The sequence below is a fragment of the Rattus norvegicus genome, chromosome 10 (assembly GCF_036323735.1).
Source record: "Rattus norvegicus strain BN/NHsdMcwi chromosome 10, GRCr8, whole genome shotgun sequence".
Lineage (NCBI taxonomy): Eukaryota > Metazoa > Chordata > Mammalia > Rodentia > Muridae > Rattus > Rattus norvegicus.
This window is the reverse complement of record NC_086028.1, coordinates 71,825,091-71,845,997: the sequence shown is the minus strand read 5'-3', so window position 1 is coordinate 71,845,997 and position 20,907 is coordinate 71,825,091. Positions and strand designations below refer to the sequence as shown.

Sequence of the window (20,907 nt, the reverse complement as noted above, 5' to 3'; positions counted from 1 at the left end):
TCCACTTTTTAAAGAAAACATTTTATTGTTTTATGTATGTGAGTATTTTGCCTACATATATGTCTGTGTGTTTCTGGTACCTATAGAGGCCAGAAGATTGTGTCAAATCCTGTGGAACTGGAGTTATGGACAATTCTGAGCCACTATGTAGGTGCTAGGAATTGAACCTGCGTCCTCTGGAAAAGCAGCTGGTACTCTTACCTGCTGAGCCATCTTTCCAGCCCTGAATTGTTCATCTTTTGAGTTGGTCTATTTTTAACTTCTATTTAAAAGTGAGTTTTTTAGTGTATATGGGTATTGGATGTTATGTCTGTGCACCCCTGCTCAACATCTCTATTTTGCTGAACATTCAATTTTTTTTTTTTTTTTTTTTTTGGTTTTTTTTTTTTTCGGAGCTGGGGACCAAACCCAGGGCCTTGTGCTTCCTAGGTAAGCGCTCTACCACTGAGCTAAATCCCCAGCCCCTGAACATTCAAATTTTTAATTTCAGCTTTTGCTGTATACTTTGAGGGTTACTTGTGGACGCTATAATTTTTTTTACCCCTAAATTCTATTAAGAATATGGGTGTTTTCGGGGTTGGGGATTTAGCTCAGTGGTAGAGCGCTTGCCTAGGAAGCGCAAGGCCCTGGGTTCGGTCCCCAGCTCCAAAAAAAGAACCAAAAAAAAAAAAAGAATATGGGTGTTTTCATACTCCAATATTAAATTGTAATATAATTATTATACTTGAAAATGTTAACATTAATGTTCAATACTGTTTCTTAATTTATAGTCTTTGTTCAAACGTTCCCAGTAGTCCTTACTTTGGAAAACAGGGTCTCATAGCCAAGCTGGCTCTGACTTACTGCATAACTGGGGCTGACCCGACCCTTCATTTCCCCCTTGCTGAGTGCTGATGTGGGCATCATGAATGGCCTTGTGCCGTTAGTTTACTGTAGAGCCATTTCTTACTCTTTAAAGAGATTGTCTTTTATGGAATTGATTGTCTTTGAAGAGTCCAAATCAGTTATTTAGCTCATAACCACCTGCAGTTCCCACCTCCAAGGGGATTTGATGCTTCTGGCCTCTGAGACACCTGCACTTATTTGCACGTACCCCCACACACATACACACACTTAGAGTTTTGTTTTGTTTTTTGATTTTTTGAAATGTAGTCCTGGCTGACCTGGATCCCACTCTGTAGACCAGGCTGGCCTTGAACTCACAGAAATCTGCCTGCCTCTATCCCTCAAATTCTGAGATTAAAGGCATGCACCATCATGACTTACAAGAAAAATTTTCAAAAAAGAAAAAAGAATCAAAGCAAGAAGTTGAGCATAGTGGTACAAATTCCAGCATTTAGGAAGCTAGTACAGGATTTTAAGTTGAAGCCAATGGGCTGTGTAGTAAAACCATTTCTCAAAGGCCTGAGGATGTGGCTTAGATGATAGAATGCTTATCTAGCATCCAAAAGCCCTAGATTTGATTCGAAACTCTGGGGTGTGTTGTGGCACATGCTTGCACTAACTTAGCTTGGAAGGTGCAGAGAAGAGGAGCAGAAGTTCAGAATCATTCTTGTCTACACAGTGAGTTTGAAGCCAGTCCAGAATACATGGGACCCAATTAAAAGAAAAGTCTAGAAAAACAAAAATAGATTTGGTACAAGGGGCAGAAGTTTACAGAGCTGGTGAGGTCAGGAAGACCACTTGGCTCAGGAATTCAAGATCAGTCTGGGCAATAAAAAAGGACCTCTTCTCAAAAAGAGTTAACTAAGGAGTCAGTCTGAGCTGGCCATGGTGGTTCATGCTTGTAACCCACCACTTGAGATGTAGCAGTATAAGGCCTGCCAGGGCTTCAGAGTGAGAGTCCATCTCAAAAGCCCCAGACAAGAAAGAACCAGTCTAGACTTGTCTTTCTCTGTGTTATCTATTTCTATTATAATTTACTGTGGTTTTCAAATAATGCTGATGAGAATTCTGTTTTGTTTTTTACATTAGTTTTTTTTTTTTATTTGTTTTGTTTTAGAAATGGCATCTCCTACTTGTTGCTTAGGGTTGTCTAGGACTCACTGTATGTAGTCAGACTAGACTCAAACTTCTGGGAGTTCTGCCTTAGCCTCTTGCATGCTGGGATTCTAAGCTTGTGCCACCACTGTGGTGCTGGGGATTAAACTCAGGACTTGATGTGCCTTCGACAAGATCTGCTCCTGTTGAGCCACATCCCCAGCCCAACAGTACACAGTCTAAAGATACGTAGTGTCTGTCCTCCTGCTTCCGTAACAAGTTATCAGCAGAGCACTCTGTTCTAGGTTTGTTTGTTTTGTTTACTTGTCTTTATGTAGTCCTGCCCATCTTGGAGCTTACTGTGAAGACCAGGCCGGCTTTAAACCCTTAGAGATCCACCTGCTTCTGCTGGGACTAAAGGTGTGCCCACGGGCTGGTCAATTTGTATATTTCTGTAATGCTTACTTTTATTTTACATTTCTGTCCTTGATTATATTTTATTCTTAGAGTATGTAAAGTTATTAACAGTCAGAAATAGAAATTATTATAATTGCAATAACTAAACAAGATGATGGATGGCAAATCATTGAGATTTAACTCCTCAAATATATTTAAAAGTCTAATTCTTTACCATTCTTTTTTTTTTTTTTTTTTTTTGACTGTTACCTTTGAGGCCTTCTTAGTTGTGTTTAATTTTATAGATGGAAACCTGATGTATGTTTGGTTAGACTTTTTCAGTCAGGGTCTTATGGTGGTGTTCTGGTTGGCTTGGCATAAGCTTACCTCAAATTTAGGGTCATCCTGCCTCTGCTTTCAAGTACTGGAATTCTAGGTCTTCGCCATCATGCCCAGCTTAGGTTTGCACTCTTTCCTCATTCTTCCATGAAACGGAGCATATACTGTATGGACTGTAAGTGTTCTTTTAGAACACATAAACCTTCATAGAAATGATTATGTTTCTTAGTCTTTTTATGGCTGTGCATCATATGTAGATTCTGTTGACTTTCAGCCAATATACTACGTATGGACATCCAGTTTGTCTCTAGTCTTTTCACCTTTGTAGATATTGTTACAACTGATCATATGTGTAAGTGTCCCATAACACTGGGGGCTTACCACTGGGATAATTCCCTGGGACTTCTGCTCCATGTGTCCAAAGCTACATCATCTCAAAATTATTATTATTATTTCTTCTTCTTCTTCTCTTCCTCCTCCTCTTCCTCCTCTTCTTCTTCTTCCTCCTCTTCTTCTTCTTCCTCCTCTTCTTCCTCCTCCTCCTCTTCCTCCTTCATTATTAATTATTGACAAGACTTCCTTAAACTTACTAATCACCATAGCTGTCCCTGAACTCCTGACCTCCCTTCCCGCTTCTGGCTCTCTCAAGTGCTGAAATTACAGGACTGTACCTTCACACCAGTCTTTCATTATTTTGTAAAACTAATCAGGCTACAAGCCTTTGTCCTTTCTAATTTTTATTTATTTTCATTTTCTTAGTTATAAGGCAATTTCCCTAGGTTCTTGTCCTGGCCACCCGCTTTGTCGCATTTCTTCCCTAAATGTCGCAGTTCCACTACCAGCCGAGGGTTCGTCATTACACTCATCTCTGTATTCTTCTTTGCCTCTGAGCCTTCAGCACTTGTGCTTGGATGTACAGCCCTCCATTTCTTGGCCTTTGTCTCCTCCTCCAGCTGAATCTAACCACTCATTTGCATAGTGATCTTGTGGGTTCCCTGGACACTTCCGGTTCTGCCCTGCCACTCTTCCATGGAGTGCTTTTTAGACTTCCACATTGCACCCTAACATTCCAGTTTTGTTGCCGTGGCGTCAGGAAAGCATCTTGCCAGGTTGAGTGCAGCTGCTCTGCTTGCCCTTAGGTTCTGTTCTTGCTTTCATTGACATCTTTCCTCTTGATACTCTGGGCTCCAGGGACAGGATTTCTTATGTTTTCTGTTTTTTTGGCCTAAAGTTGGGAGCACACTAAGGCCTCCCCTGTTAGTGAATACATGCATAAACTTGATGTTTAGAGATGCCTAGAGAAACCCATCTAGGTTTTCATTTACATGTTTACTACAAAACCCCAGGATATTTAGATCTGTATAAACAGTGAGGAGCCTCTGTTTCTGGTAGGAATTATTCTGTATTAGCCAGAAAAGGATAAAATAGATTTTATCCAGTTACCATAGGATAAAAATGTTCACGATTTTGTTCTTATAGATCATCTCTTTTCCTTTAGGCAATGATAGTAAGAAATGCTAAAGATACAGCTCATACAAAAGCAGAGCGGAATATTCTGGAGGAAGTAAAGCATCCCTTCATTGTGGATTTAATTTATGCCTTTCAGACCGGTGGAAAACTCTACCTCATCCTTGAGTATCTCAGTGGTTAGTACATAGTTCCTGTAATTATTTACGTTTGCTCCAGAAACTGGGTTCAAACATTTCTTTCCAGTGAAAAATGTTTTTTTCTCATTGTGAAAAAGGCTAAAAATTAATGAATAAGAAAGAAATTCACATGTGAACAGATGTTTCTATTTACAGACAAATATGAAAGAAACTTGGAAGGTTTTCCTGTCTGTAATTTTATTTAAAATCACATGTTAACACAATAATAAGCTGGGGTATCTACTATAATCCACATACCCTATTAAATGTTCCTTTCTAAACTGATACTGGAAGCTTACTTGAAAGTATTATAAGACGCTGAGTGTTTTTGAATTACATCTTTCAGTAACATTTTCAAGGACCTGCTCCCTGGTGGGAACTTACAACTCCCTTTTCTTTTTCTCTTTGGTTTGTTTGCTTGCTTGTTTGAGACAAGGTCTCATTCTGCAAACCAGGCTGGCCTGGCGTTCACTGTGTAGCTTATGCTGCCTTTGAGTTCCTGGCAGTCCTGCTCCTGCTCCAGCCGCCTGTATGTTGGGGTTACTACAAGTCTGAACTACTACATGTGGTTCCTGAATCATATCTACAGCACAGATGTGCACACACACTTGGTATTTTCTGTTTTTTTTTTTTTTTTTCTTTTTCTGTTTTGAGACAAGATCTCTATACAGTTCTAGCTGTCCTGGAACTCAACTATGTAGGCAAGGCTAGTTTCGAACTGAGAGATTGCCTGTGCTAACATTAAAGGCTTGTGCCACCAGGCCTGGAATGCCCATGGGTCTGAGAGCTTCACAGTTTCACTCCTTTTGTTAATGCTGCTTATCTTGTGACTTATTATGAGTAGTACAGGGTTCCTCACCCAGATCCTCCAGACAGTGCGGAATTCCTACCCCTCACCTAGATCCTCTACACTCCATCATCTCACTGTATTTGCTTATCTTCCTTCATGCATATGCGTGTGTGTACATACATATGCACACATACACAGTCAACATTTTTTGTACTATTCAAAGATTTATATAAATAAAACTCTAGCATTTACTTTCTAAGTTCAAGGACATTTTTTATGTAACTAGTTATTACAATAATAACTTAGTTTTCTTTAATATTGAACAGTTCCTTAGTCTGTCTTTGTCACATTGACATTTTTTAAAATGTGTATAGCCCAGTTTCTGTAGGATGCCATCAATTTGAGTTTGTCTGATGTTTCTTTAGGAATAGATCCAGGTTATGCGTTTTGACAGAACTGTCCAAGTGACACCGTGTTCCTTCTCAGCGTTCAGAACAGGGGTGCATGGTGTTTAGATCTTTTTGTCCCACTGCCGTTAATGTTCATTGTGGTCACATGATGTCTGCAGGTGTCTCCGGAGGAGACATTTTGGGATTACCTCAGAGTCTCCTCTCATCAGGCTTCCCGGTCCAGTGTTGGTGTTCCTAACTGTAACAGCTAACGTGTTTGCCAAGCAGTTTCTTCCTCCAGTCTGCCACCTTCCTTTATCACTGTGCCTGGTGCTCTCCTGCAGTGCAGAGTTCTGTTTGCCATTGAAAGCCATATCTATTCATCTATTTACATCATCATGGGAGTCTCAATGTTACAGTATAACCCTTTATACTATCTGATACTCAAATTATGTCGATGTTAAGTTCATTTTGTTTATGTAAGGGTTCTGAAAAAAAGGAACATCATATTCAGTAAAATTTAGGTGACTTAATTGTGTACTAACTTTTTTACATATGGAAAAAGTACTAAAGAGGCTTTAATAAAGACTTTTTCAGCTTCAGGCTAGAAATCTATATATTTTGAAGTTTGCAGGTGCAAAAGTTGTAATTTCAAGCCAGTTTTAGTTCCTAAACTTAGATGTTTTATAGAATAACAATGCTGCTAAAAATTGCTTCCTGGAGACTTGAAACCTCAGTTTTTAGCAGTTTTTTGTTTTTGTTTTTGTTTTTTTTTTTTTTTTTTTTGGTTCTTTTTTTTTTTTTTTTTTTTCGGAGCTGGGGACCGAACCCAGGGCCTTGTGCTTCCTAGGTAAGCGCTCTACCACTGAGCTAAATCCCCAGCCCCTGTTTTTTAGTTTTTAAGGAGTCAGTCTTATAAATAGAAGAAAGTAAAAATTTATTAGAAAAGGTCTGGAAGTAAAGATATTTATTCCTAATACCTTTCCTTTCTTTATAGGAGGAGAACTATTTATGCAGTTAGAAAGAGAGGGGATATTCATGGAAGATACAGCTTGGTAAGTAGAGTTTTGTGGTTGTATGGACTCAGGTAATAACTCATGTAATTAAAGCAAACCTACCTTCCCGTTGTGGGCAGCCACACGGTTCAGTAAGTTGATCTGGAGGCAGTCAGTCACTCAGAACATCAAGGGGGACCTTTGGGACTGGGCAGCTGTTGGAGGTCACGTGATTCCTTTGCCCCCAGGCCTTGGGTGGACCGCTCTTCACTGCAGAATTTCCTTGAATTGGTAAGCTGCCTGCCTTGGTTGTGGGTGAGTGTGGTTTTCCAGTGAAATTTTGTATGTGGAGCAATGGAAAGTATCAGAAATCATCTCCTCTTTTTTTTAGACTTTCCAGTTCCCCAGGTGCAGTCTTAGGGAGGTGGTAACCCTGAGCATACATCTGTGGATTGATTTTATAGCCAGGATGGGATCTGCCCTCCTATTCGTAAGATGGCATCTGCTTCAAATTAAAAATATACACATCCTTTTGTGAAGTGACTGTATTGGGTAACAGTAAAACAGTTTGACCTACACATTAATTGACTAGAAAACACTTAAATGTTTTTTCTATCTTAATTACCGAACTGCATTCCATTGTTTAATTTCAGGCCTTTTCTAACACAGAAGCTGCATTTAAGAAAGAGCCTTAGGGATGAAGTGCCCCTTTTTGGAGGAGGCTCTCTGAGCCCTGTGGAGGCTGTGGTCCTGCTAGCTGTGAAACTGCCTCAGCCCTCTAGGACACACCCTCTCCATCCTGGAGTACTCTGCAGGATTGCAGCCTTGTTACACAGCCAGTATTGCAGTGCTTTGTGCTTTTCGAATCCACACAGGGTTGACTCAGCCCTTTGTTCTTTTGAGGTAGATAAATTTGAGTGTCACACAGTTTATAGTTGTGGGCTGGCTGGCAAGAGGGTGGGTAGATACTGTGGGCATTGCTGTCTTTAATACACGGCCGTGTTATGTAAGGGATGAGTGGGCTTCTACAGGTCAGGCCATAAGGACCAAGACTTGATCTCTTAGAATAATAAAGTCCCTATTTCCTATGGAATCTTAAATATGGGGGAGGGTGGGAGGAATTTGTTTGATTGAATGACTGTTGGCCTAATTCCTACATAGAGAGATTAGAACCTAATCAATAATAGACTAGACTGGACATCTTTGCACTTTTAGCACTATGTTCTAATGGAAAAATTAAAACATGGTATAGCTTGACTAAAATGAGTGACAAATGTCTCCCTCATTGTGGCATCATCCTGTGCCATCTCTTTTCCCAGTACATTCTTTTGCCCCTGCTAATTTGGTCTTTGGTGCATGTCTGTTTCTTTCAAGGAATTTTGTTCCATACATAAACTGCTTTGGATAGATTACTTTTTAAATTTTTATTAAATCACTTCTGTTTCCAGCTTTTACTTGGCTGAAATCTCCATGGCTTTGGGGCATTTACATCAAAAAGGGATCATCTACAGAGACCTGAAGCCGGAGAACATCATGCTTAATCACCAAGGTGGAGATTTACAATTCTGTAGTAAATAGTCAGCGTACAGTCCTTCCACACAGATGATGGCCATTTTCAAGGCTCCCACGTTTATCTCTGTCTTGTTAAATATATTTCCCCTTAGAATATATAGCATCACAGTACTTTCTCCAGTACTTTAAGTATTTAGTGTTTCATGATTGAGCTTAATAGTTAAACACATTAGCCATTCTTTACAACTTAAAAAAAAGAAGTTATATAAAATGTTTTAACTCCAAAGCCCATTCAGATGTTGATATTGATTTATGCCATTGTGTTTTAATGACAAAGACGCAGAAACAGTAGAAGCAAAACCTGTTTGTTTTCTTAGACCTGGTCTTTTGTGCAGGCAGCTGGCACTGAACTTAGAGTCTTCCCCTCCGCCTCTCAAGTGTAGGGCTTACATACGCACACTACCACCATGTAGCTGAAAACAACTTTTTATAATAAATTTTAACTGATGCTTGAAGAAGAAAAAGACGGAAATTGAACCACATTATTTATACAGCCCCCGTAATAAAATATTCAGAGAAACACACATTCTGTACAGCTATTGATTAGCAAAGCAGGCATTGGCTAGAGCTCCCTGCCCTGCAGCTCAGTTTCTACTGCTGTAGTCTGACTGGGAAGACTTTGCAGTTTACTCAAGGAACAAACTAAGAGACTAAGGCATCTACACGGTTGTGAGCATTCGCTGATCCTTAGGTCTCCATAGGATGATTTAAGAGGTAGGTAACCAATGTAAACTCTTAGACAAAAAGTGGTGAGGCCTATATAAATGTTACAAATGGTGCTTTTAAAAAATTTGTTTGTGAGGGGCTGGAGAGATGGCTCAGGTTTAAGTACATCTCCTGTTCATGCAGAGGACCTGGGTTTAATTCCAGGTGTCTTACAACATTTATAACTTTAGTTCCTGGGAATCTGAAACTAGGATTTGCTGCCACCAGGCACACGTGTGGTGTGTGTGTGTGTGTGTGTGTGTGTGTGTGTGTGTGTGTGTGTGTGTGTGTGTGTGTGTGTGTGTATACACACATACCCATAGGCAAAACCCTCATACATATGAAATAAAAGAAAAGAAAATAACACAACCCTTTTTTTTTTTCTTTTCTTTTTTCAAACCCAGGGCCTTGCGCTTGCTAGGCAAGCGCTCTACCACTCAGCTAAGTCCCCAATCCCCACAACCCTTTTTTTAATGGAAAAAAAAATTATAGAATTGACAAGCTGCATTTTTGGAACTCTGTCTGTGTCTGTATTCTTCCCTTCCCTGCCCCAAGCCTGAATTCTTTGTTGTTGATTTTGATTTTAAGGTATTCCGTTAAAGTTTTGGTTTTTTTTTTCCTGTTCTGAGAACTGAACCCTGTTCTTTGTTCATGCTACCACCAAGCTATCACCTCCAACCCTTCTGAGTCTCAGTTCTAAGGCAGAGGATAGAACAAGAAAATGGTGGACTAGCAAAATTAAATCCATAACTTTGGATATATCACTTAGTTCTATGAGAATAAAAGCTATGGCCTGGTATAGTGGCACACAACCTGTAGTCCTAGCACTGTAGAGTCTAAATAAAGAGTCAAATTCAAGGGTAGCCTGAGTGGGTAACTGAGTTCCAGGCCGGATTCTGTCTCCTGCCCAGATCAGTCTCCAAAAGGGTTCTGAGAGGCTGGAGAGATGGCTGGGTAGCTGACCATATTGCCTCACAGCCATTGGGAACTATAGTTTCAGGGGTCCTGAGCCCTCTTATGGCTTACTTAGGCATCAGTACACAAGCTGCTCTTATATTCATGCAGGCAAAATTACTCATACACATAAAATAAATTTCTTAAAAATGAGAAAATAAAAAATACATATAGCCCAGTTTCCTTTTTTGTGTCAGAATGTAGTCAATGTTCACAGTGAACAAGTGTGAGTAAGTGAGCCGTTGCCTTTTGTCTGAAAGGAACCTTCAGCAACAGGGCCCTTGCTGTTAGCAAGCCACTGACAGCTGAGAGAAACTTATCTGAAATCATCTTTGTATGAGGTGGAATTCCACCTTCTGGAACAGAAATGGTTATCCTCTCCAAATTTTAATTCTTTTCCTTCACTGGCAGCTTTTGGCAGTAAATAATTCAATTTGTTTCCGCTAACTGATAGCATTTGGCATGGTAAGCCATATGGTAACATTCTGAGACTACTGTAAGAACTCTTGAGTTCACTGTGAAAAAACAGTACAGTTAAAATATGCTGTAAGTTTTGTTTGAGTGCAGAATGTTCACTAAAGGTATATATTACTTAAGCCAGATTTCAAAGATGCTTTTTCAGGACAGAACAGAATTCTGCATATAGGTAAAGCCAGAGCTCTAGACAGTTGCATTAGTTTCTATAGTTTCTCCCACTGCACTGATCGTATCACTGGCAGTACCCTGTTTTTATGTTGTTGTAACCCACAGTAGATATGGCATCTAGTATCAGCATCTTCCAGAGAAGTTTTAGAAAGGAAAAGCTAAATGGAAAGTATACTATCTGTGTGTTCTGTTCAAATACTGCATGTACTTGAATCTCAGAATAATCATGCTCTACTCTTTGATTGTAGGTCACGTGAAGCTGACAGACTTTGGACTATGCAAAGAATCTATTCATGATGGAACAGTCACGCACACATTTTGTGGAACAATAGAATACATGTGAGAGCTGCATGTTCAAAGAAATATAACTGGTTTGGGGGTAATATCTAACTTTTACCTGGTTTAAATTACTCTTAGTTTTCTTAGTTTAATAACTTTATTCAGATGATATGAATGTGAGTAAATTGCAAGAAATGTTACTTTTCTCACTGCAGGGCCCCTGAAATCTTGATGAGAAGCGGCCACAACCGTGCTGTGGATTGGTGGAGTTTGGGAGCATTAATGTATGACATGCTGACTGGAGCAGTAGGTGCACGTTAAACCTGCATGGTTACGCTCTGTGCCGGATAGTTACCAAGCCGTTAGTGAGAGCACGTGCTGTGCTCCCCCCCCCCCCCCCCCCCCGGAGCTGGGGACCGAACCCAGGGCCTTGCGCTTGCTAGGCAAGCGCTCTACCACTGAGCTAAATCCCAACCCCTGTGCTGTGCTTTTAGAACATACTCCTGGCGGAGTGTTTTCAAAGCTGAAACATTTGTTATTATTAGTTTAGCATTAATGGTAGCTTCTGATTTTGAGGGATTCTATACTTTTAGAGATATTTTTATTAAAGTGACCTTTGTAGGGGCTGCAGAGATTGCTCAGTGGTTGAAGAGTGAAGTCTGCCCTGTTAGTTCCCAACATCTTAACAAGTTGTGCACAGCCTTCTCTAACTGTAGTTCCAGGGGATCCGATGCCTCCGGTCTTCGTGGGCACCCACACACATGGGCTAAAACCCACAGTGCCATGTGTACATATAATTAAAAATTAAAAAAAATTAGACTGACCTATGTCCTGGCACTCTAATGAAATACAGAGAGAGAAATGGAAGCATAGATGAGCTGCTTCACCGACCACGCAAGACTTCTGGGGTTTGTTCCTTAGGCCTCACTGTTCAAGCCAGAGGTCTGAGTTAACTATTTCTAAACATGCTTTCTTATCTTAATGTTATATCAGCCAATTCAGGAACTAGATAATATGTTTAATTAAAATTTGGTTTTATATGCTAATTTTTGTTGTTGTTTTTTTCCCTACCCCAGCCTCCATTCACTGGGGAGAATAGAAAGAAAACAATTGACAAAATCCTCAAATGTAAACTTAATTTGCCTCCCTACCTCACACAAGAAGCTCGAGATCTGCTTAAAAAGGTAGGGCTCTTAAATGACAACCTCATCAGCAAGGCTTAATGAGATTGCATTTGGTACACACACACACTCTCACCCTCCCTCTTTCTCTTTCTGTCTCTCTCAGACACATATATATACTCTCTCTTTTTCTCTCCGTCACACACACACACACACACACACACACACACACACACACACACACACACAAACACACCCTGGTTGTTTGTTTTGTTTATGACTCCCTATTGGACTCAAACTCATAAAGATCTGCCTGTTTGTGCCTCCTGAGTCCTGGGGTTAAAGGTGTGCAGCGCTGCACCCGGCTCATGTGCTTTTATATAATTCTTTGAGAGCTTCGTGTGTGTGCATAGTTCCATCCCCACCCTTTTGCTTCAGTGTCCTCTAATGTCTCCAACAGCTCCCCATCCCAACTTGGTGCTTCTCTTCTTCTTTCTAATCACGTACACAGTTCAGTTAGCGCTGCCTGCATGGCTTTGGGTGTGGTGTTAGCTACTTGAGCATGGGTGATACACCAGTGGCCATGCCCCAGAGAAAATCCTGTTCTTTCCAATAGGCAATAGCTCCTTCACTAAAGATGGGGGAGGAGGGGGTTAATAAGCCCTTCCCTATCTAAGAATTTAATTCACATTTTGTTTAGAGTCATATAGAGATACTAAACAGAAAAGACAATTTTTTAAAGCAAAGTACATATTTAAACATTTTTCTTTTGTTCTCAAACATTATCTGGTATTAGTAAATTATATTACTTGAGCACAAATAGGGACAACATTGAATTTGATTAGTTACAGATTTTCATCAGTGCTTCTTTTCCTTCCTAAAGCTGCTGAAAAGAAATGCTGCTTCTCGTCTTGGAGCTGGCCCTGGGGATGCTGGAGAAGTCCAAGTAGGAACTGAGATGTTTGGTGTTTGGGGGAACATAATGTTAATTTTGCATATTTGTTACATTGGGTACTCGTATACATTTAGCTTATTCTGTCATTTTTGACCTTAGAAAGGTGGTTTACCGGGGCTGGGGATTTAGCTCAGTGGTAGAGCGCTTACCTAGGAAGCGCAAGGCCCTGGGTTCGGTCCCTAGCTCCGAAAAAAGAACCAAAAAAAATAAAAGAAAGGTGGTTTATCATTTCATTCATCCCCTTGACTTTTTCTAGGCGCATCCATTTTTTAGACACATTAACTGGGAAGAGCTTTTGGCTCGGAAGGTGGAGCCCCCCTTTAAGCCTCTGTTGGTATGTATATATGTATATATGTATATGTGGGAGCATGTGACATGGGGGTCTATAGCTGCCATTTCCTCTGTTGGTATGTATATATGGGAGCATGTGACATGGGGGTCTGTAACTGCCATTTCCTCTGCTGGTATGTATATATGGGAGCATGTGACATGGGGATCTATAGCTGCCATTTCCTCTGTTGGTATGTTTATATGGAAGCGTGTGACATGGGGATCTATAGCTGCCATTTCCAGTACTGAGGGCTGAGCCTGGGGCCTCACACATGCCAGTCAGGTGCTCTGTCTGTACTGACACTTCAGACCTGGTAATTTTTTGAAAAATCAGAGAAACCAGGTATAGTGGTGTACTCCTGTATAATAGTCTGTGACATCTGCTGTGACCCTTGCCAAGTAAGATCACTTTCTGAGGAACCAGGAGTTTGAATGTCAACATGAATGTGAGGTCAAGAGAACATAGTTCAGTCTATAAAAATGCTTATGGTTAAAATAATGCTTATTTAACTTATGTCTTTTACCTCAGGACCTCAGAAAATATGTTCTCTTTATTTGGGGAGATATAGGTGAAGGAAGAGGAGAATGGGGCTAAAACTTTAGTCAGGGTTTCCATTGCTTTGAAGAGAAATCATAACCAAAGCAACACTTATAAAGGACATAAAGGACAGCATTTAGTTGGGGCTGGCTCATAGTTTCCGAGGTTTAGGTCATTGTCGTCAGGATGGAAGCGGCCTACAGGCAGACACAGTACTGGAGGAGAAGCTGAGAGTTCTACATTTTGATCCACAGGCAGTCAGAAGGAGATGTCTTCTAGGAAGCTAGAAGGAGAATCTCATTTCCCAACCCCACAGGGACACATTTCCTCTAACAGGGCCACGTCTCCTAGTAGTGCCACTCCCTGGACCAAGCATATTCCAACCACCATAGGCTGATTATTATTTGATTACAGAGCACATGATGTCAACATACATAGGGCTGGAGAGATGGTTCAGTGCTTAAGGGCATTTGTTCTTGCAGAGGACCCATGTTTTATCCCCTGTACCCACATAGTAGCTCACAGTGGTCCATAACTACATGTCCAGGGGATCCAACACCAACACCTTCTGACCTCCAGTGGTACTAGGACATGCACATAGTACACAGAAAATACTCAAGAAGTTTATGTAACCTTAAGATGTCTGCCTATAGGTATGGCACGGATAATTAACTAAATACCTACTTCTGAACTTCAGAGATGATCAGGTCATCTTTTTTAAACACAAGTGTAACATATCACAGTTTGTAAGGTTGACCAATTGTTTGATTTCCCTTTTTCCCCATTATTTTCAATAAGGAGTCATACTCTATACACAGTTAGGTGCTCTCTTTCTTACAATATACAAATATCCCCTCATATCTTCTGGTCCATCTGCTCTGTAGAATTTCTCAGATTTAAGAACAGTGTGTTTCTTTTTTTTTAGATTTTATTTTATGTGTACGAGTATTTTACTGCATATTGATATGCAGTAGGTGTGTGAGTGTGTATGTGTGAGTGTGTATGCGCGCGTGCCTGATACTGTGAAGGTCAGAAGAGGGCATCAGAGCCCCTGGAATTAGAGTTATGAATGGTTGTAAACCACTATGTGAATGCTGGGAACTTAATCCAAGTCTTTTGGAAGAGCAGCAAGTGTTCTTAATGACTGATTCATTTTTCCATCCCTGCATTCCTTACGTTTTAATTTTGCTCATTTTATCCCCATTGTGTCCACTTATTATGTTAATCTGTTTCCAAATTATGGAACTCGGGATACAGATGGAACTCCTGGTGCTGTATACTCTGACAAGGAAGCTTATCTTACAGTATAGTTTTACTTCTTTTAGAGAGCCCATCAGTTAATCATTCTTTTTTTTTTTTTTTTTTTTTTTTTTTGGTTCTTTTTTTCTGAGCTGGGGACCGAACCCAGGGCCTTGTGCTTCCTAGGCAAGCGCTCTACCACTAAGCTAAATCCCCAACCCCCAGTTAATCATTCTTAACTAGGGACTGAAGTCTAGAAGCATTTTCGTTTTGTTGCCGGAGGGCCCTGCTCCTTGAACCTACAGCTTGAGGGCCAGCACATGGCAGTTCTCTACCCTGAAGAATTATCAAGCCCAGGGGCTGGAGAGATGGCTCTGCAGTAAAAACTAGCACACTTGCTGCTCTTTCAGAGAATCTAAACTCAATTCCCAGCACTAACATGGTGTCTTACAGTTGTCTATAGCTCCAGTTCCAGGGGATCCTACACATTCTGACTTCTGTGGGCAGCAGGTTTGCATGTAGTGCAAGCAAACACATAGACATATAAAGTAAAAGAATTAAAACAATTAAAGTTATCAAGGTTCATAATGTCAGCAGTGCTGAGGTGAGAAACTCTAGTTCTGTGTTCTCATCATGTTCACGCTTTATTAACCAGAAGTTTTCCATAAAGCGACATTAGTTGTTCGGTTACCCACGGTGTAGTTGATACCGGGAATGTAGGCTAAATGTTTGATTCTTTTTTTTTAATATTCTTTAAAATAATGAAATAGTTCCCTTTTTTCCCCCATCCTCCATACTTTTTCTCTCTTCCTCTTTTTCCTCTCTGTCTCTCATACATACATACACACACACACACACACAGAGAGAGAGAGAGAGAGAGAGAGAGAGAGAGAGAGAGAGAGAAACACAGAGCACAGGCTGGCCTTAGCCTCACAGTTTACCTCTACCTCCTAAGTGCTGGGATTAGAGCATGTATCATCATGTTCAGCATAAGTCATAATTTTTAATTGATATTTATTTCCTCTGTTTGGTTCATGAGTCAGACTAGATACATACGAAAGAAATTAAAGGAATCTGGTAGGTAGAGCTTAGATGATACTATTCCTTAGTAAGAAAATGTACTCAGAACAAACCACTACTTTAAAACTGTAAGACAGGAAGTAACCCATAGTAACCATAAGAACACTCTCAGGACAGGGAGAGTTTGGTATTGTGTGTTTGTAGCAGGTGACTGCACATGCCCAGCAAGTGCTTTACACAGAGTGTAAACAATGCTTATACCCTGGGTGGCTAGCCCATCGTCTTATCTCTTCTGAACTTGTCTTCCATAGTTATCCTTATCTAGACTTATCTCTAGGAACTTAGTGAGTGACTGGATATACTAAGGTTATGATACTCAGTTTAGATAAGGATAATAATTATCTACTAAAATCTATGTTAATTCATATATAAAATATGAAGATGTAGGCTTTGTCTCACTGGTAGAGCATTTTCTTGCCTAGCAAGTGTGAAGCTCTGGGTTTGAACTCAAGTTCATAAATAGACAAAAGGACGATGCCAAGGGGCTGGAGAGGTTCCCAGCACCCACATGTTGGCTCACAACCGTCTGTAACTGCAGTTCTAGGGGATCCAGCATCTTCTGGCCTCTGTGAGTACCAGGCGCATATACATGGTGCATGGAAATACATGCAATCAAAACACCTGCACATAAAATAGACGTTAAAAATTATAAAGACAATGATGTAAATGTACCACGACACTCTACCTGCATTTTTTTTTTCATTGTCTATGGCTGCTAAAATTATTGTTTTATTACAGTCAAATCCTGTGCAAAGAATCTAGGGCTTGTGGCATCTTTGATTGATAGGAATAATATAGACTGTTCACCATTTTCTAACCATTGTTCTTATGAAGCAATCTGAAGAGGATGTGAGTCAGTTTGATTCAAAGTTTACTCGTCAGACACCTGTTGACAGCCCCGATGACTCAACTCTCAGTGAAAGTGCCAACCAGGTCTTTCTGGTAAGTGAGAGAATTTAAGTCTCCATGCAGCCATAGGAAACTTCAGTATGATGCAGTGAGAAGTTTATGTGGGTAGCCTGAATGACTTTGCTTTTAAGCCATTTCCTTGATAACTACTTACTGGTACCTACACATTTATTTTCATAATCTTAACATTCTGTTTTAGAAATTGCAGGGATTCATGTTTAGCTGAGTGGTAGTGACTTAGTGACTTAGTGTGGCTCAGCATAACAAACAAAACCCAGCCAGAACAGAACTGTTTTATTCCCAGATAGTCATCATAAAGTATGGATATTATGACCAGGCAGGGGTGATACACACCTTTGATTCCAGTACTCGGGAGGCAGAGGCAGTCAGATCTCTTAAGTTTGAGACCAGACTGCTCTACAGAGTAAGATCCAGGATAATAATAATAAATTATGGTTTGTTGTCATATTTGTGTAGCTTTTATTTGGTTCTTTTTTTTTTTTTTTTTTTTTTTTTGGTTCTTTTTTTCAGAGCTGGGGACCAAACCCAGGGCCTTGAGCTTCCTAGGCAAGCGCTCTACCACTGAGCTAAATCCCCAACCCCTTTTATTTGGTTCTTATACCTCTACCTCCCTTCCAACTCCCCTAACAGTAGGTAGGAGAGAAATAAGGCTAGAGGGAAGACGGAGCACAGACATAGACCTCTTTAGGCTACTACTTCCTGGTGATTAGGGGTGTCAGGTTCCTAGGCACAAGTCCAGTCTCTCCAAACAGCAATCCAGCAAACCAGCAATAGCAAACAAGTGATTCAGCAAATGCAACAGCAGTGGCAGCAGCTGCATCTGGCCCTCTCAAGGTTCTCAATTTATACCCTCTACAGACTCACCAGAATCAAACCATCTACAGCTGGCAAAAATCATGCCCCTCTTAGAGCATGAGACAATCATAGTTAATGGCTTTAGATGAACTGAAGCAGGCCCATATCCCACACCTGGGATTAAAACAAAAACATTCACAAAACATAATTGGGTTTTTAAAGAAACTAAAACTCTGACTACAGTGGTTACTATCAACCTAATTATGCAGGACATTTATAATGTTAATATTTGATAACAGAAATAGTGATTCATCTTTGAATAATAAATGCATTAGTTTTCATTGAATAAGTGTCTGTGTGCTGTATCTCTAGTCCAAAGTCTCTTTAGAAATTAATCTAAAAATAGCGAGGGGCATAGCTCAGTTGAGAGCATAATGTAAGTGTGGCCTAAAATTTGGTCTCCAGAAGAGCCAAAAATAACTAAAGAAACCACTAAGATCCCACTTACCTATATAGTCTGATATTACCTGTCGCTGTCTTCAGACACACCAGAAGAGGGCATCAGATCCCATTACAGATGGCTGTGAACCACCAAGTGGTTGCAGGGATTTGAACTCAGGACCTCTGGAAGAGCAGTCAGTGCTCTTAACCATCTCTCCAGCCCATCTCCATTAATTTTTAATGAGATATTACATAGGAGATTAAATATTTGTTCAACTTGAGATTATGAAAACTGATATAGGGCTGGAGATTTGTCCTTAGCCACCAGAACACAAACCGCAGCGCACAATGCAGACTCTCCTTTCTTTTGGGTCCCCAGAACTGTGATGCTCTGTGGCTCTCAGTGCTCACTCATCTGCTACTGTGCAGGGAAAGCATGTAGGCAATAGGACTTATGGCCGAGCCAACAAACGCGCAAGGACAGGAGAGGCGGGAGCCTAATAAAGACAACTGAAACTAACACAATGGTGCTTGTGCGCTGCACAGCGGCATGTTCATAACGGTGGCTCTTGGTAACCAAAAACAAAACAAAACAAAAGTATGTGGCTCAGTGGTTAATATCGTGCTGCACTTTTGTAGAGGAACCTGGGTTTCTCTCCCAGCAACTATGTTAGGTAGCTCAAAATTACATGCAACACAGCTTCAAAGGGTCTCATTCTCAGGCACCTGCACTCATATGCACATACCTACATACAGACATGCATGCATATACAAAATTAAGAAATTAGTTTATCCTGTTATTGGTGTGAAAGTGGGAAAGTCACACAGAATTCTAGTTTGGGCTTAGTTATGAGCAACTGTTTTGGAATATTTTTTTTTTCTCTCTTTTTTTTTTTTCGGAGCTGGGGACCGAACCCAGGGCCTTGCGCACTTGCTAGGCAAGTGCTCTACCACTGAGCTAAATCCCCAACCCCTGGAATATTAATCCTAACTAACTTTATAAATACATGTGTATGCGTATAAATATGTGAGTGTGTGCATAACATGTAACAGTGTGTAGCTGGCAATGTACCAATTTATGTTTATCTTTATAGTCAACATTTTAATGTTCAAGCTATATTTCCTGCAGTTTTCTTCCCTACTTCTACAAACCATGGGGTAAATTTTTGTTAATTAGCATATCAGGTTCTTTTGTTTAAAAAAGTATAAAAATGCCAAATGTGGTGGTGCTCACCTTTAATCCCAGCACTTGGGGCAGAAGCAGGCCGATCTCTGTGAGTTCAAGGCCAGCCTGGTCTACAGAGTAAGTTCTAGGATAGCCAAAGCTATCCATGGAGAAATCCTATCTCAGAAAAAAAGAAAAAGAATATGGAGGAATATATACATTGGTGATTTTAGTTGTACATCATAGTATTGATGTCGCAGACTAAAAAGCCATTTTCTTGATGTGTGTGACCAAACATCATCCTGTAGTGTACTGTGTTGTTTTTCAGGGTTTTACATATGTGGCTCCATCTGTACTTGAAAGTGTGAAAGAAAAGTTTTCTTTTGAACCAAAAATCCGATCGCCTCGAAGATTTATTGGTAGCCCACGAACGCCTGTCAGGTATTTCAGACTCCTTTATTCTTTTTTCCTGTTCATGCTCTTGTATGCATGTCCGTGTGTATGCAGATGCATACAGAGAAAACAGCCTTGGGTGTTGCTCCTCACGCAGTCTCTGTCTCTCTCATTGGCTGGAACTTGGCTAGTATGCTGGGCTGGCTGGCTAGGGTGGGTCAAGATACCTGTCTGTCTCCTCCTCAGTACTCGGATTACACCCATGTGCCACAGTATCTACTTCTTTTCTCTTACATGGGTTGTGGGTATCAAGCTCAGGTGCTTGTGCTTGCAAGGAAAACGTTTTTAAGCCTAGAAGAATATTGCTTAAGAAATGCTTGCAAGTTACACAGATAAAAGGTCTGTCATATTTTGCCTAATATAGGCATAACATCTATCTTCTCATACCAAGTGTCCTCTTTATGCAATATCAATATTTTATATATGCTGCATATTATATATGTAATACATATAATACAGAATTGTTCCTTCTGGTAGATATATACACAAATCTATGTGCCTACCACGTTATGCCAAGTGTACCTGCACACATTACACACATTTTTTTTTCTTTTTTTTTCGGAGCTGGGGACAGAACCCAGGGCCTTGCGCTTGCTAGGCAAGCGCTCTACCACTGAGCTAAGTCCCCAACCCCTATACACATTTTTTTAAAAAGGCAGTAGAAAGCAGAGAAAAAAAGAAGAGGCTTCCATTACCTATGGGCAACATGGCCTCCCCGGTGAAGTAACTTCTAAAAATAAGGAAAAAGCTATCTATGAAAAAAAAAAAGCAAAAGCACAGAGTATTGAAGGCAGAACAGTAGCCAGGACAAAGCCTCTGGAGAAGGGAACATGCTTTTGGAAATAAGAAGTCAGAGTTCCTGGACTGTGGTAAATAAGAAAAATGGCCCCCAATTTGGAAAGTATTTTGTTTTAAGTGCAATGGCAAGTCGTTTTTAAGTGGGAGAGTAAAATGACTTAACAGTATGCCATTAAGGGCTTTAAGGCTCGAGTGTAGAGGTAAAGAGGCTGGTTTGGACACACTAGCGATTAGTCTAGGAGAAAGATGGCTCAACCTTTGTCTTTGGGATGGTCCACATGAAAATAATATTAGATAAAGTCACATCACCCTTCCCTTTAAGCATGAGGGGAATCTTTGTTGTCAAGATGGTCCTTGAGACAAATGAATGAT

General features: G+C 40.4%; 1 protein-coding gene across 12 annotated transcripts in view; it reads left to right on the top strand.

Annotated features, from left to right (window-relative positions):
- The window catches only part of Rps6kb1 (ribosomal protein S6 kinase B1), a 47,418-nt gene that overhangs the window by 19,214 nt on the left and 7,297 nt on the right, over window positions 1–20,907 (top strand). For 2 of the 12 annotated variants that reach the window (NM_031985.1, XM_006247111.5), the window contains 10 exon segments: window positions 4,214–4,361; window positions 6,538–6,595; window positions 7,984–8,084; window positions 10,660–10,750; window positions 10,906–10,996; window positions 11,767–11,874; window positions 12,695–12,757; window positions 13,023–13,100; window positions 16,788–16,895; window positions 19,613–19,725. In NM_031985.1, the coding sequence (NP_114191.1) occupies window positions 4,214–4,361; window positions 6,538–6,595; window positions 7,984–8,084; window positions 10,660–10,750; window positions 10,906–10,996; window positions 11,767–11,874; window positions 12,695–12,757; window positions 13,023–13,100; window positions 16,788–16,895; window positions 19,613–19,725 (959 nt within the window). 12 annotated transcript variants of the gene reach the window in all.